Here is a 15,219-nt window from a genome sequence, read left to right as displayed (position 1 = left end):
AATAAATGAGGTTGTATGTATTAAAATAAAGAAATAAAAGTGGTCGAACCGTTGAAAATAGAAGTGAATAAATCTTGCATGATTATTTCAAGTCAAATGTATAATTTCCAAATATATTCCAATATATTATTTATACAGGCATAATTTTTTTTAATAATTAAAAGAAATTTGTTGTTTGCAAATGTAATTTTTTTCTTATTACCACTAAAATGTCCGTATTAAGGTATGGAATTTTCGGAGAATATGATGAAATTTGTTTACTATAGGATAGACAAAGGGGCTACATTTGAATACTCCTCACATATAGAACTAAAATGACAAATCTTTTACAAATACAAAACCAAAATTGTAATTATGTTGCGATTCCATTTCATGCAAAGATTTGATGATGATTCTGAAAATTTTGAAACATTAATCTTCAGTAGGAAGAACTCTACACTAAAATATATATACATGGGAGGAAACCATCCTCTCTATATCTTGAATTTAGTTATATTCCAGATATCAACTGGATGAAACTTCAAATGCGTGCCTACTGAGGCCGTGATCTACCAGTTTTTGCTTTCTCGTGCCTCAAGCGTCGCGCGACTTCTTGGATCCTGCGATCATGCTCCTTGAGAACCTGGTCTATATTATTTGAAGGAACGAGTATTGGACCTGAGAAATGATATTTTCTCTCTTTGTTGCCATGTCCATCCTGCGGAGAGAATACAAGAAAGCCTTTTATAAGCCAAACAGATCAACACCCACAGGAATAGGGGGGCGATGCACAATTTTTGTAAAAATTGCATATTTCTCCCTTAAATCTATTAAATCAACCCTCTCCCGAATTCCTGGATCTCCAACCAACTCTAGACACTATACAAAAACATGAAGCCACTGGGAATGAGGTTATCAGTTAGGGCAGAAGTAGAAAGATGCCGACATTACAAGGCAAAAATAAGCTAATATGCAAGTTGAGAGCTGAAACTTACCATAACTGGTTCTTTCGTGCTAGCTCTTCCGTTTTCTATATGTCGAGTGCCAGAAAAGATACGCATGGGATGTTTTCGATCCTGCTTCCTCGCTGGAACTCCAAATGATTCCGAAAGTCTACCTACTTGACTTGCAGCTTCTGCATGTGAAGAGGCCAACTTGTCTGGTGATTCGGCTTTTGAAAAAGCCCTGGATGCTACCAAACCTGATAGTGCAGATAAATCACTTCTATTAGAACCAGTGGAAATATCGTCGTTTTTCCTTCCCGAGTACGTCCACCCCACTCCTGGGGCAAGGGGCCCTGAATGAGAATATCTTTCTGGATGTTTCTGTGGTTGATCTTTGTTTGTTTGTATTATGCCTTGTACAGGTTGCAGGGGATCGATTGGAAAACCCGAAGCAACTTCTTCCTCCTGAGAGTTGAACAATTCGCTTCGGCTTTTTGAATTAGGATGGCCTTGCCTCCTCTGTAGAAAAAATAAAGCATAAAAAAAATGCCAGATTCCGATTATCAGGCCACAGAAAAATTGAGGGAAAAAATGGGATTGGGGAAGAGTGAACCGGAAGACAAGCATAAACATAATATCGATTTCCAGTATGTGCTATCCAAAAACTATTGAAGCTTCATATATCACGATAACAAAGAGCTAATAGCGAAGACTAGAAAGCTCGTTAGAAAAAGACTTGAGCTTTCATCATTAAAATATTACTTCTCACTATAACAACGGACCGGAACGACCCACTTCACATATACAGATCCGTAAGACGTCTCATAGGAGACCTACTCTTAAAAGTAGGTATTTTTGGTCTCCAATACGACCAATTCTTTCCCCAAAAATACCTCTCCATACTAATATTATTTTATGAAATTAAAATAAGATTAAAAAATAAAACTTGAATTAACACTTAATGGGACAATGAAATTGAATGTATAAGTATACATATGCTAGTAATGTGTGCCAAGAGGACTAGTTGTGATTATATGTTCAGGAGGAAGCTGCAGTAGTTTGAATTCTTCACAACACAGCATGAGGATTGATTCGGGATGGGAAAATTAAAGCAGCAGCGCTAGCATCCAAAACAATGCTTTAGATTCAAACGTAAATTTAAATTTTGTTTAAAATATGTGGAATGATTTCTGGGTTTCCAAAAATAGAATAGTTTAAGGAAGACAAAGTTGCCAAATTGAGTTTATGGCCGGATCTACCAAATACCTGCATCGATCTTGCTAACTCGGCATTAGCATCGGGTACTGGAGCAGCTTGCAATCCCTTCATTCTTTTGGATTCATTTGCACCCCTTGGTCCCTTAACTCCATGGAGTCCTTGCCTGTAAAATTAAAGTTCAAAAAACAAGCTAACAAGCAAGCAATATTGAGTAACAATGTCCTTTCACCCCTTTCTCCCTTAATTAGAGTCCCATTTAGTGCAAATGTATCTTTAGAAGGCTTATTTAGCAATGGATCAAAAGTTCAAAACTAAAGAAACTCATTTTTTACAAATAAGTAGCCAACATAGAAAACGCAATAAGGTCACAGCACACACCTTCTTGCCTCCTCTTCCCGTAGTTTTGCATCTATTTCTTTGCTTGGAGGGTACTTTGGTAAACTTGATGGAGAGCAAGCAAATGGCTTTGTCGAGAAGAACTGTAAAAAAAAAAGAATAAACATAAAAACATAGAGCACAATATGATGTCCATAATGAAAGACCTTATCCTAAATTGGACAAAGGGGCATCGGCCAACTAGTATCTCAACCCCATAGATGATTCTAGGATAGTGACAAATATATCCACACACACATATATAATACACATATTTATATAGAGGGAGAGAGAGGGACAAAGGGAGAGAACTAACCTCACTTTTGAGAGCATTAGCCGCAGTACAACGACCAGAAGGATCAATTGAGAGTAAGGTCTCCATGAGGCTCACAGCAGCAGCGGGAACATCCTTAAATGTTTCAGCAATTCGCCGTCTATATGGCTGGACTGGCTTAAACACAGTTGAATGAGGTAAGTTTGAGTTCCTCCAGTAATCCTCGGAGGGAGAACCACAAAGCTTGAATATCTTATGTAATTGCTCAACCTAAAATGTTAAAAGACCAGTTTTATGAAAAGAACTGCCAAAGGAATGAGCCATATTTGTAGGAAAAGAAAAAACATCTACTAAATTCTCTATATAAGTATCCTGCAACTATGAGTTCGCATGATAAAAGCCCTGTTCCGAATAATACCTCTGTCCTACCAGGCATGATGGGCTTGCCGACACATAATTCTCCAAGGATACAGCCAGTACTCCATAAATCCACAGCAACTCCATACTGAGTTGCTCCAAGTAAAAGTTCTGGTGGCCGATACCACAAAGTCACAACACGGCTTGTCAATGGAACACTTTGACGACTATCAAAACAACATGCTAAGCCAAAATCTGCGATCTTCAAGATGCCATTATTATCAATTAAAAGATTTGAACCCTTAATATCTCGATGCAGGACACCGTGATTATGACAATGTTCTAATCCAGACAACAGCTGCTGCATGTAGCACTTCACCTGAAAATAAACCAGAAACCAAAGTAACAATTTTTCCAATTAGTGTTACATTTAAGGCAAAGAAACAAGAGAGAATTTATCGAAAATTACCTGAGCCTCTGTAAACTTGACTCCAGGAAGTGAAGCGAGTCCAGTGAGATCATGTTCCATGTATTCGAAAACAAGATATAAACTGGACGATGTTCTTGAAGTGACCAAGCCTTCCAGTTTAATTATATTTGGATGATCAAGGCTTCGCAAAATAAGAATCTCCCTTGCCATAAACTTGACACTTTCTGGATCCATATTATCAAAACGAACTTTTTTAAGAGCAACGACTTTGTTTTGCAGGAGATCACGACCCTTGTACACGCTACTGTAAGTTCCCTGGCCAATCTGCAATTAAAAAATGTTATTACGAAAGAACCGAAATAAATCACATAAAGATACAACACAAATTCCCTGGCCGATCCCTTGTATATGAGTGGAAGATATTTTTTGCCATAAAAAAGTTGAAAACTTTGTAATATGCACACTATTTTCATTCTGGGATGCAGTCTTTGGATATACTTCTCTGCAACAGTCCCAGGTAACCATTAACTAGAACAAGATCAGCATGCATCAAAAACAATTTAGTTGGTAAAACCTTTAAACGCTCGAATTTCTGTGTAACTACATGCTTTAGTTTGATTTAGAAAAAGTATTCAAATCATACTTTATTTACAAAATAAAAAAGTACAGTTCTTATAATAACTTGAACAAGAAGACCAAAATATTTACCTTATCAAGCTTTTCAAAAGTGTCTGCTTTCCGGGGTATCCATCCCCGAAGAGCTTCACCTGCTCCCGCAACGAGCCAAGATGGCCATCCAGCTGCAATCTGTTCTCCTTCTACAGCTTTAGGAATATTTGCCACTAGAGGAAATTTGTTCACAGCTTCAGGGGCCTCTCTTTTCTTGTCATAGTAATCATCTCTCACCCTTCTTGATCCGTTTACTTTTTTATCAATCAATCCAATTCTTACACTACGATTCTCCAAGTTCTCCTTCAGACGAAAGCTCTCTTCTCTTTTTGAGGAAATCGCTCGAGCCACACGTAATTCTGATGTTTTCCTAATCAATTCTCTCTGCTTTGGGCTCTCCTCGCCGTCTTTGATTACTGAAGAAGCTTTACCACACACACAACCCATAGTTTTTCACCGATAACAAACAAAACCCCTCTTCCGAACTCGTAAATAACAGTCAATCCACTGTACAATCCTTCAAAACTTCCTACTTTTCACAAACACGTGAAGAAAATAGCATCATACAAGGCGAATCCACTCACATAAACCAAGACCCAATTCAGTACATAATCCGATACTCTCATGCAACACCGCCCGGAGTTTGAAACAAAAAAACTCAGCTTCTACAACAATTCAAAACCACAAACCATATAAATTTACACAATAGCTTCACGCACAACAGTATAACGAAAAAGAACCAAACTTTAGGACCGGATCAAAGAAGATCAATTGCCAGATTCTCGAAATTCAAATCTTGAACAAATATGAAACAATCCCAGATACAGTCTGCGCGGATTGATCATCTGCCACGAAATTCTTCAGGGAACAATGAAAAAGACTGGGTCTTGAATAAAATTAAAGAGCTATGATATTGACTATTCAACACGCTTAATAAATATTAACTAAAATAATGATGCTCTAGAAATACAAATCCTATCTTTTTTAGAGAGAAACGATGAAGGCCGGCAAGTTTTCTCTCTCTATATAAACTGAAACACTTTCACGGTCAAGACTCGAAGACGGCGTGGGACTCTCCTTTTTCCCACTACAGATTGGTCATTTTCTTTATTTTTTTTTTATACTTTCCTTCTCTTTTCTTTTTCCTTTCGTCCAAAAAATAATATCGTGTATAATACAATATATTTCTACATTAAACTATTTATTATCAAATTTATACTACAGAAATTTTCAGTGTCGTATTTTTTTCAAAAAATATATTAGCATAATAGTGTATTTAACACACTATTTATGTAACACTGTCTTACAGGTAGTATTTTGTGAGATAGATATCTTATTTAGGTCATTCATGAAAAAAAATTATTTTTTACATTAAGAGTATTATTTTCTATTGTAAAAATCGATAGGATTAACTTGTCTCAGAGATAAAAATTCGTTAAACCGTCTCACAAGAGACCTACTCATATGTATTTATTTAGATGCTTCTTCCTTTTTCTCTCTAATTGAAGCCCTTCCAATTTGGATTTAAAAAGATAAGTTGTAGTTCTCATGTATAATTTGCCACATTATGGCACATGTAGTATGTCTGCGTTGGTGAATGATTTAATATTTGTGTTGCTAATGAAAATTTAATGTTAATAAATTACAATAAATATAATTTGATGGTAATATAGTTGGAAACAATAATAAAGAACAACAACAATTTTTAAATTTTTCCCTCACACTTAACCTACTTCAAATTGATACATTTTACATAATAAAACATAGATTATTAATGTTTAGTAGCTTCTAATCAATATTTCTAAAATATATTAATTACCAAATTCATAAAAATTTAGATGGAATAAAAATTTAACATCAATTCGAGTCCCTCTTCATAGGATAAAGTAAGCGTGCAAGAGCTAGAGAATCCCGGGGTATAGTGAGAGACCTGGTGCAAGCTTTTAGAGTATGGCTACAGGAGTCAACTTTCCCGTATGAGCATTCGGTACATGTGTATCAGTCCGTGGAAGAGTGAAAGGGTACAGGCGGCAGTACTTTCTTCGCATCCTTCGTTTCAGGACAGGAACCTCCTCAATGTTTATAAAAGAATCCTACCTGAAGGAGTGAGTGAACGGTGCAAGCAGCAAGCGGGACAAGATCAAGTGTTGTGGTTTGATGAATCAAAGGAGATGGCCCGAGGTAGAGCACTCAATGGGCTAGGGTGGCCCCATTTCGCCTTACCAATTGTCTTTCCATAGAACCTAAGGGATGAAGTCAACAAAGGAGTTGAGGTTGGGTGTCCAAGAGTCAGTTCATGTGGTCGGAACAACAAATAGCGACAGCAGCTCCCGCAGTTGGAGGTAGGCAGGGATGACAATTGGAATAGAGAGGGCCACTTCAAAACATTTTCCTGTAAGCGTAGAACTGGAGCTTTCACCATTCGTCACTTGATCTCTTCAAATTGACTTGCAGCCTTGGTCCAAACAAATGGACCTGATTTAACTTAATTATACCAGATCTTACGGAGCCTACTCCTTCTGTCTTCCATTACTCTGCAACCTCCTGCCTTCCTTGAGGTTTGAGTTGCAAGAGTAGCTTTCCTTTCAATTGCTTCCGCCCCGGGAAGAGGCTTCCCGAAAGCATTACAGTAAAGGTAAGGAGGTAGCTCGAGTCGGTTGGAATGCTACGCCCTCGTAAGGCCGACAAAAAACAGTCGCCCGCTACGCTAGTTCTTACTGTGCTGTGGCATACTCTGAGCACTTTACCAATCTAGAACTTTGATATCATCACATCAACTACTTCCTCCCTGTTCGGACATACGGTTCCCGCGGAAGATCAAGTTGCACCTTTGAGTTCCCGGGGGGAGGTGCGAAGCTAGTTCCCCTAAATGCTCCGCCACGAAGCAAGCTTTCCCGAATACGACAGATGCGGAAGTGGCTAAAGAAGTAAATTACCCAAAGATAATGAAAGACACAACGTATCCCGGAAAAACTTGCTCACATTCGATCATAGGGGCACTGCCAAAGGCAGGACTGGCTGCAAGAGAAGTAATTAACTGTTAAAGTGAAAACTGAAACTAGAGTGGCTTACTTAAAGGGGAATCGGCAGTCTTGTCTTTTATTTATTATTCCTGGAACTCTCAAGGCGACATCTGAGATGAGAAGAAACAAAGCGCTAACAACGGATAAGCATGGCATGAAAGCGGATAACCAAGGTAGGGTAAAAGGGAGATTTTACCCTCAGAAATGATAGGTCGACCACATGACTCCTAGAGAGTTACCAAAATACGAAGTTCTCTTCTCCTTTCGTTTTCTTCTTTCCTTTTTGTTGGTTGGCAGGGGCAGGGCCTTTCTCGATCGAATAGAGCCCCAGTCTCCATTTTTATTACATAGGAAACGAAGATAAATCGTAAAGCATATGGCCCAAGATTGGATTTGTTTGAAAACAACCAACGTTCATTCAATCAAATCTTTTATGCCTAATTACTCTTTTTGGAAAGGAAGGAGGAACATTCCTTATTTCATTTCCGGCCTACCTTCTTTATTATTTCTTCATTTCTCACGCTTCTATTGCACCCATTCAAAATTTCAGTCCAATCAAATGATCAGCGGCTGCCAATATGTCTCGTGGTAACAAAAATGAAATATCAAAAAAACGACACAGTCAAATATTCACTTGAGACTAATCTATTAATCAACATATTCTTAACATCCTATGCACTAGCAGACATATTTGAAATCAAGAACATTGAAAGTTTTGATCTTTTACATTGATAACAAATTTTGGTTTTAATTATATATATTTCAATCTTTGAAAAAAAATTCAATAAGAAATGACATTTTTCCTTCGAATTCAGAAGATCCCTTTATTAATTAGACCCCAAAAGTTGATTATATTCAATTATTAGAAATAATCTGAATAGAATAATAGGCAAAAGTAATGGTTTTATGTTGGACAAACTAACTGATAAAAACTCTAATGCAGCAAAACATATATAAATGTCACACAAAAAATATGTGAATTGAATAATAAGAAATTGAATGCACACGCTGATGAGACCTTGACCCAACGTGTAAGGTTGAGATCTTGAGACTTGTTCAAGTTCGACTCCCACTGATTTTGAGTAGTTTTTCTAATTTATTTAGATAGATTTAGTTGGTTTTTTTTATTTAATTGTAATTTAAAATAATATATAATTAAAAAAAGAAATTGATGTCACAAACGTTAGCGTTTTGGTGTAAAATTAGGGGAAAAAATTATAAATTGATATACTAAAACAGTGAATTGAGGAACAAGATGATTAAAAAAATGGAAAATGGGTAAATTACTGATTCTTTAAATAAATCTAAAAAGGTTGGTTAAGAGTCGACTTATAGAATTACTTTGTAGTGCATGACCACATTAATTTACTCCGTTTGTGGCCTTTAATGTAAAGGTATTATAATAGATATTCATGCATATTAGGTAAATAAATTGAGCTTTTTGTTAAAATGGGTTAATTTCGATACGGAAAAATATATATGAAATAGTCTCACATGTCCTGAGATCATCTCACAAGATATGAAATAGGCTCACAAGATACATACATACATATTGTAAATATCGGTAGGATTGACGCGTCTCACAGATAAAGATTTGTGAGATCATCTCACAAGATACATACTCATTTCGATAATAACTTATGATCCATGTAACACAAATATCGTAAATTTGGAATGAAATTTCAAACTTTTAGATTAGATATAGGATTGTAACAAACTTCACCCTAAAAAGATGGGGTTAGCCGATGGATGCTGTTTGAAAATATTAAATTATCTATTTATTGATTTAATAAAATCATATTTTAGGAGAAAAAAATATTATATATATAAGTATATTTGTTTAGTCTACCTAATGGATAATGATTAATTCTCGGCAGAAAGTCGAACAACGGAGACGACATATTTTTTTATAAATTTTTCTTTGTAGTTTTTTATTTAAAATTTAAATTTTATCAGTAGAATATAGAAAGTCATCATTCAATTATTTATCTCTTTTTAGTCAATCATACATGATTTATTTTTATTCTTATTTTTTATTTATTTTTATTCCTATTTCAATTTAAATTTGTGAATGGACAGCATACGAAAACTAGGATCAACTTTGACTTGGCAAGGTTCTAGAGTGAAATTATCCATTGATTCTGGTATTGTCTTCAAAAATATTGTTGCCATATTAGACTATTTGGACATCTATCTTGACTTAATGCGTAGATGCTGACTTTAACAACTTTCCCAAAATAATAATGTAAGATCGAATTTTGCGTTTTATTATAAATTATAATTGATAGTAAAAATATAATTCAATTTTTTTAAACTGTACAACGGCTCAATCGTCATGTTCCAATTGATATAATCGACAAAGACAATTATTGAAATGCTAACAGTCTTCCTCATAATAATTACACTTATTACAATTACTGAAAATCAAACTCGTGACCTTGATTCTGATATCAATTGTTGGACCAAAAATTTATCGTTTTACAAAATAATTTATAGTTGATGGTAACGGTGAATCTCAAATGTTTTAAATTGTACAGCAGCTCAAACGTTACGTTTTGTTATTTTATTCAGTGAGGACAATTATTCAATTTTAACAAATAAAAATAATAACAATAATATTTAATATATATACCTTTATTGATCTTTAGATCATGCAGATTGTATAAACAATGTAAGAGCCTCATTTGTTGATGTTTTGAAAAGAGTTTAGGTTATTCTTGGACTCGGACAAGAAGGGACAACCAAAGTAGGATTTGTCCTAGATTTGGTCCCGAGAAGCTTAGAAAAGACCATGTAAAAAAGAGATATTTGTTTAACAAGCTCGGGCATGCAGCAACTCGGGAAGCATATCAGACCACCATAGACTCATCATACAACCTCAAGCTCATTTTCTTTGTCAAACAAGACATGGTTAAATGATACTGTCAGTGTGGAAAAAGTGTCTGACCAGGCAAGGAAGCCCTTGGCATCTCAGGCATTTGCAGCACTTTGGATTCTTCCCTGATCAAGGCAACGCAGAATACTCGATAAGATTAAGTTAAGTGATCGTGGAACATGTCTATCGGTAATCGAAGGGTTTGTGCCCCTCCATGTTTCCAGGCCATCCGACCCAGGCTCACCTTATCGGTTACCAGCAGGAACCATCCAGGTCAATTCTTTCCTACTTAGACCAACCAGTATGAGATGGGAGTGGGCGGGGCCCATAATTCATGGATAGTATGGGTCGCCATGCCTACTGTCAGAAGACTATGGCATGAGTAGATATCAAATCAGGAAGAATGTACAGGCGCTACAATCGAGATCATTTTCTCCCCATAAATATCTAGGTTTGTTCATTCATTTGGGACATGAGATATTGTATTATACTACATTCACTATATATTCTATATACAACTTTTGCGAGATCATTTTCTCCTCATAAATATCTATATTTGTTCATTCATTTGGGATATGAGACATTGCATTGTACTGCATTCATTATATATTCTATATACAACATTTTCCTTTGCGTAGGTACCCGAATGACTTGAGTGTCAGAGTAGGTACGCAAGAAAACCTTATGGTGCGCTTCTAACGTTCTTTTCTTTCCTTCCAAGTGCACAGAACACTCAACCCGGTTCCCAGCACTCACAGGGAAGAAACATAACTAGACTCGATAATGTACTCAATTAACTCACCCAATTTAGTCGGACTTCGTCGTTCATTAATATCCATTTGTAATATATAAAAAATATCTGAAAATAGAAATTGCGAACTTTTTTTTTTGGAAAACGAATTGAACACGCTACTACGGGATGAACGCCTCGCAACCCAGGACTTTTATGACTCAAACAGTCAGTGAACTTTCCAGCTTGCAACGACTCAAACAAGCGGGGCGCCTCCAAAAAAATGGAGCACTTCATCCTTATTTTCGTTTTTTAACATTCCTAACTATTAGTTTTACAACTTCTAAATTTATTGTTAAATTTCTCTAATAAATGCAAACATCATTACCAGAAACAAATATTTATTATTTATGTTAAGATTGAAATTTAGACTAATTCATATTTAGAAGTTAGCTGAAGAGATATGATTGTCCAAATCTATATATGCAACATTACCCTTATGCACAATAATGAACATTCAGAGCGTGAAATTATATATATATATATATATATATATATATATATATATATATATATATATATATATATATATATATATATAACACCATACAAATTGAAATCTTTGAATAATTTCCCATATGATTTTATCCCGGGTCAACTTTCATTCGTAATTAAAGGCAGCACTGGTACTTGGCATTAAATCTGACTGGCAGTTGAACTAAGTAACGACTTATCTCATTCGCTATCTGTTTTATATTATTACAATACAAAAAAAACTGCATCACTTGCAATAGTGATAATAATAATTATTATTATTTTTTTGAAATAATTTTATTTAATCATTAAACTTGTTTGGGACTTTTGCTTTGTGCATGGTGATAGTAATATTTGCTTAGTGATCTTTAAGGAAGTTTTTTTCGGTCAAGTTATTGACGTTGAGTCGTTTGATTTGGTTGATTAAGTGAGTCGTAAAAAAAACTTGAGATCATGACTAAGATTGTTTTTATTAGAGACATGGACAAATGAAGAAAAATGATAAGAATTATATTGGAAATGATAAGAGACAACACTATTGCACAAGCCTCTCTAGATTCATGAGCTTGTACATTATTTTCATTTACAATCAAAACGTTTTCTTCCCCCATTGGTTTATAATTATTATAATATATTGTCTAAATTATTATTAAGTATGAAGCTTTAAATTTAGAAACTAAAATAATGTGCGAGTGGGAAATGATTTCTTCAATCCGTGTTAAATGCAATTCGTGAAAACTTTTAAAAATAGTTAATGAGAAAATTAGTTTGTCGGAAACATAGAATATGAAACCAATGAAATATTTTTTTTTTTTTGAAAAACACATAATCGTTGTAGTTATATCTATCCCTATATACTATTTGGTATGATTGATAAGATAACAATGGATTTTTTTTAACCAATACTCAGCGATAACAGTGAGTGAGTCTCATGTAAGACTGTCTCATGGATCTTAATCTGTGAGACGGATCAACCAGGAGCGGATCCAGAATTATATGTTTGGGGGGGCCGACTCACCCCACCCCACACATACAAAAATAGGAAAATAATTATTATATGTTTGCATATAAATTTCAATAATAAGAATACAATAATTAAAAAATAAACAAAATATTTAAAAGTAATATAACATACGACGTCTAAGAAAAATGAAACAGGGACCACATATGTAAACCTTGAAAGTCTTTAACAATTAGACTAATTATAGATACTTCATATTTTTTGTAAGTCAAATTATATATATACTAAATAATAAAATATATATTATGTAGTAATAATTTTTTAAAAAAATTTGGGGGGGCCGTGGCCCCTCCTGGTCATATGGTGAATCCGCCCCTGGGATCAACCATACTCATATTCACAATAAAAATTAATACTTTTAGCATAAATAGTAATACTTTTTCATGGATGATCTAAATAAGAGATCTGTCTCACAAATACGACCCGTAAGACCGTCTCACACAAGTTTTTATCATAATTCAGCTCACACACTAAACTACCGTATGATAATTAATTGCAGATTTGCATAATGTATAAACTTCTTATATTAATACCTATAATTTTTTAGGACATATATTACTCATCCATATCATTTTATATATTATTTTCTTTTACAAGTTATACAGAACTCATTTATAAGTTATATATCAAATTAATTGAAAACAGTGCATACAAAATGTGATGCAATAAAAAAAATTGCGTCACTGATGCGATCAAAAAACGACACCCAATAAATTATCTCAAACCGATAATCAACGAATCAATTTATCCAATAAACCAAACCGAATCATCGTAAAATATAAATGTATATCAAAGAAAAATGATGAGATAACTTCTCTCGGAGGCGAATCCACTTCGACATTCAAGTCAATATAATATTTGAGAGAAAAGATATTTGATCACATTAAATAATTGCATATAAAAGACGTACGGAAGGCGCATGAAAAGCGTATATTGATAAGGGTTATGAGTCATTTATTTGTAGGTGCAAAATTCTGGTTAATATGGACTTTTATAATATATAACAACTAAATTCAAAAATATCCATATAATATTTTGTAATATCTTAAAAATATAGTTAATGTTAAAAGTAAAAATGTACAGTAAAAAAGTAAAAATTTCAAACTCCCAAAAAATATTAAACTACAAACTTTATAAAATTTTATCTACTCAATTGTTTATTTTCTTCACAAATTGATAGACCTATTTATAAAATTTTTTGGAAATAAACCAAAAAATAAATAAATCATTATATACATCATCACACATTAATTTTCAATATTTACAATACTTATTTTCAACATTCAATAATTTCAATATTTATTTTCAATTGTTAGAGATTTGGTAAAAAAAAAAAATTACCTGTAATGCAAGACAATATCTGATCATTTTGGGCCAACTGGTTAGTGGACATGACACATTGTTTTTGGAGTTCAATATTGTTTTTACAAGTTCATGGCATGTCTTTCACAAAACATATGAGAACATACATTTATTTCCCACGTTTTTTATTTTATTTATATCCTCTGATTTCTAGATTAAAAAGGTAAATTACTTTAAATCTAATTCTAGATAATATCGTACGTAGGGGAATAAGAAAAACGAAAGAAGATTTGAAAAGAGACCAGATGTAAAACACAAGATTTTGTAATTGTAATAATTATTTTTGTAATTTAAGTGTGTTAAGATTATTCAATCTTTGGTATCTATTCATTATTTTATTTAAGATGAAAGATTTGCAAGTTTATCCAAAGTAGTTTAGATAATTATATCGTGTACAATATTTTTGGAACTCGAAATTTAAGATTATATTGTGTATATATTTTGAACTTGAGATAAAATAAATAGATCATGATCTAAAAAAATTAAATAAGAAATTTTTAGATATAAAAAGGTAAATTTTGAAGTTTGATTCAAAAGTTCAAACACGAGAATAATATATGATCAGGATAGCAGTCACCTCTATATAAATAAGAGAATCTCTCATCAGAATTTATACTGAAATTTTCGAGTTTACTCTCCAATTTTCGAAATTCCCTCCCAAAACAATTATGCACGAGTGATCAAAATTATGTTCAAGTTCAGAAATTTGTTTCTTTCGCTCGGGTGCTGGGCATCCAATCTTCACCGTTCAGAATAAGATTCCATATGTTTCAAATAACATATCCAAAATTCGCCCAAATACAACAGTTAGTTTTTTTTATAGTCTTCGCAAGAAAACTGCTCATATTCTAGGCGAAAATAGCATACATAAGGTTTTTCATCCATAAACAGGATAAAATAACGTCCAAACCCGATCTCCACCATTTATAATTTATTTGACGTATTTTTGAACGTACTGTAAGGTGCAAAAAATTTCTCAAGACGGCTGATTTTCCCGAGATGTAATGTTGCGTTTTCGAATTGTCGATTGCATGATTCTTCTATGATTTTCGAATTCTTCATGTTTTCTTCCAGGTCTAAGGTAAGTGGGCTTGTTTTAAATATTTAGTTTTGGTTATATGTATTTTCGTTTTTGAAAATCCAGTCGAGTGCAAATTCTTGTCTATCCCCTTCTGGTTACGATTGTCGCATCATGTATGTGTTGACACTGTGAAGGTTTCAACTTGACATGAGAGAGAATCTCAAATATATGATATGACCTTTACGTGGTAGGGATATAACCGATATATTGCTTCGCTCAGTGTCTGGTTGATTGTATGCATATGGTATGAGTCATGTTATGCATGGTATGTATTTCAAAATTTATGCATTTTGTTATGTTGTGCTCAAACGGCCCCACTTGCTAAGTGACGACTATATCACTCATCC

General features: G+C 33.9%; 1 protein-coding gene across 1 annotated transcript; it reads right to left on the bottom strand.

Moving 5' to 3' along the window:
• Positions 1 to 281: 281 nt before the first annotated feature.
• Positions 282 to 5,300, bottom strand: LOC140813475 (probable serine/threonine-protein kinase At1g54610). The gene is made up of 8 exons (XM_073171956.1): positions 4,286 to 5,300; positions 3,617 to 3,901; positions 3,209 to 3,526; positions 2,833 to 3,060; positions 2,520 to 2,620; positions 2,190 to 2,304; positions 975 to 1,442; positions 282 to 697 (listed from the first exon to the last, which is right to left on the bottom strand). Exons 1-8 carry the CDS (start codon positions 4,691 to 4,693, stop codon positions 533 to 535), a joined length of 2,088 nt encoding a protein of 695 aa, XP_073028057.1. The 5' UTR covers positions 4,694 to 5,300; the 3' UTR covers positions 282 to 532.
• Positions 5,301 to 15,219: the final 9,919 nt, after the last annotated feature.

The sequence above is a fragment of the Primulina eburnea genome, chromosome 15 (genome assembly GCF_022965805.1).
Source record: "Primulina eburnea isolate SZY01 chromosome 15, ASM2296580v1, whole genome shotgun sequence".
In the NCBI taxonomy this organism is placed as follows: domain Eukaryota; kingdom Viridiplantae; phylum Streptophyta; class Magnoliopsida; order Lamiales; family Gesneriaceae; genus Primulina; species Primulina eburnea.
This window is presented reverse-complemented; position numbering and strand designations above follow the sequence as displayed.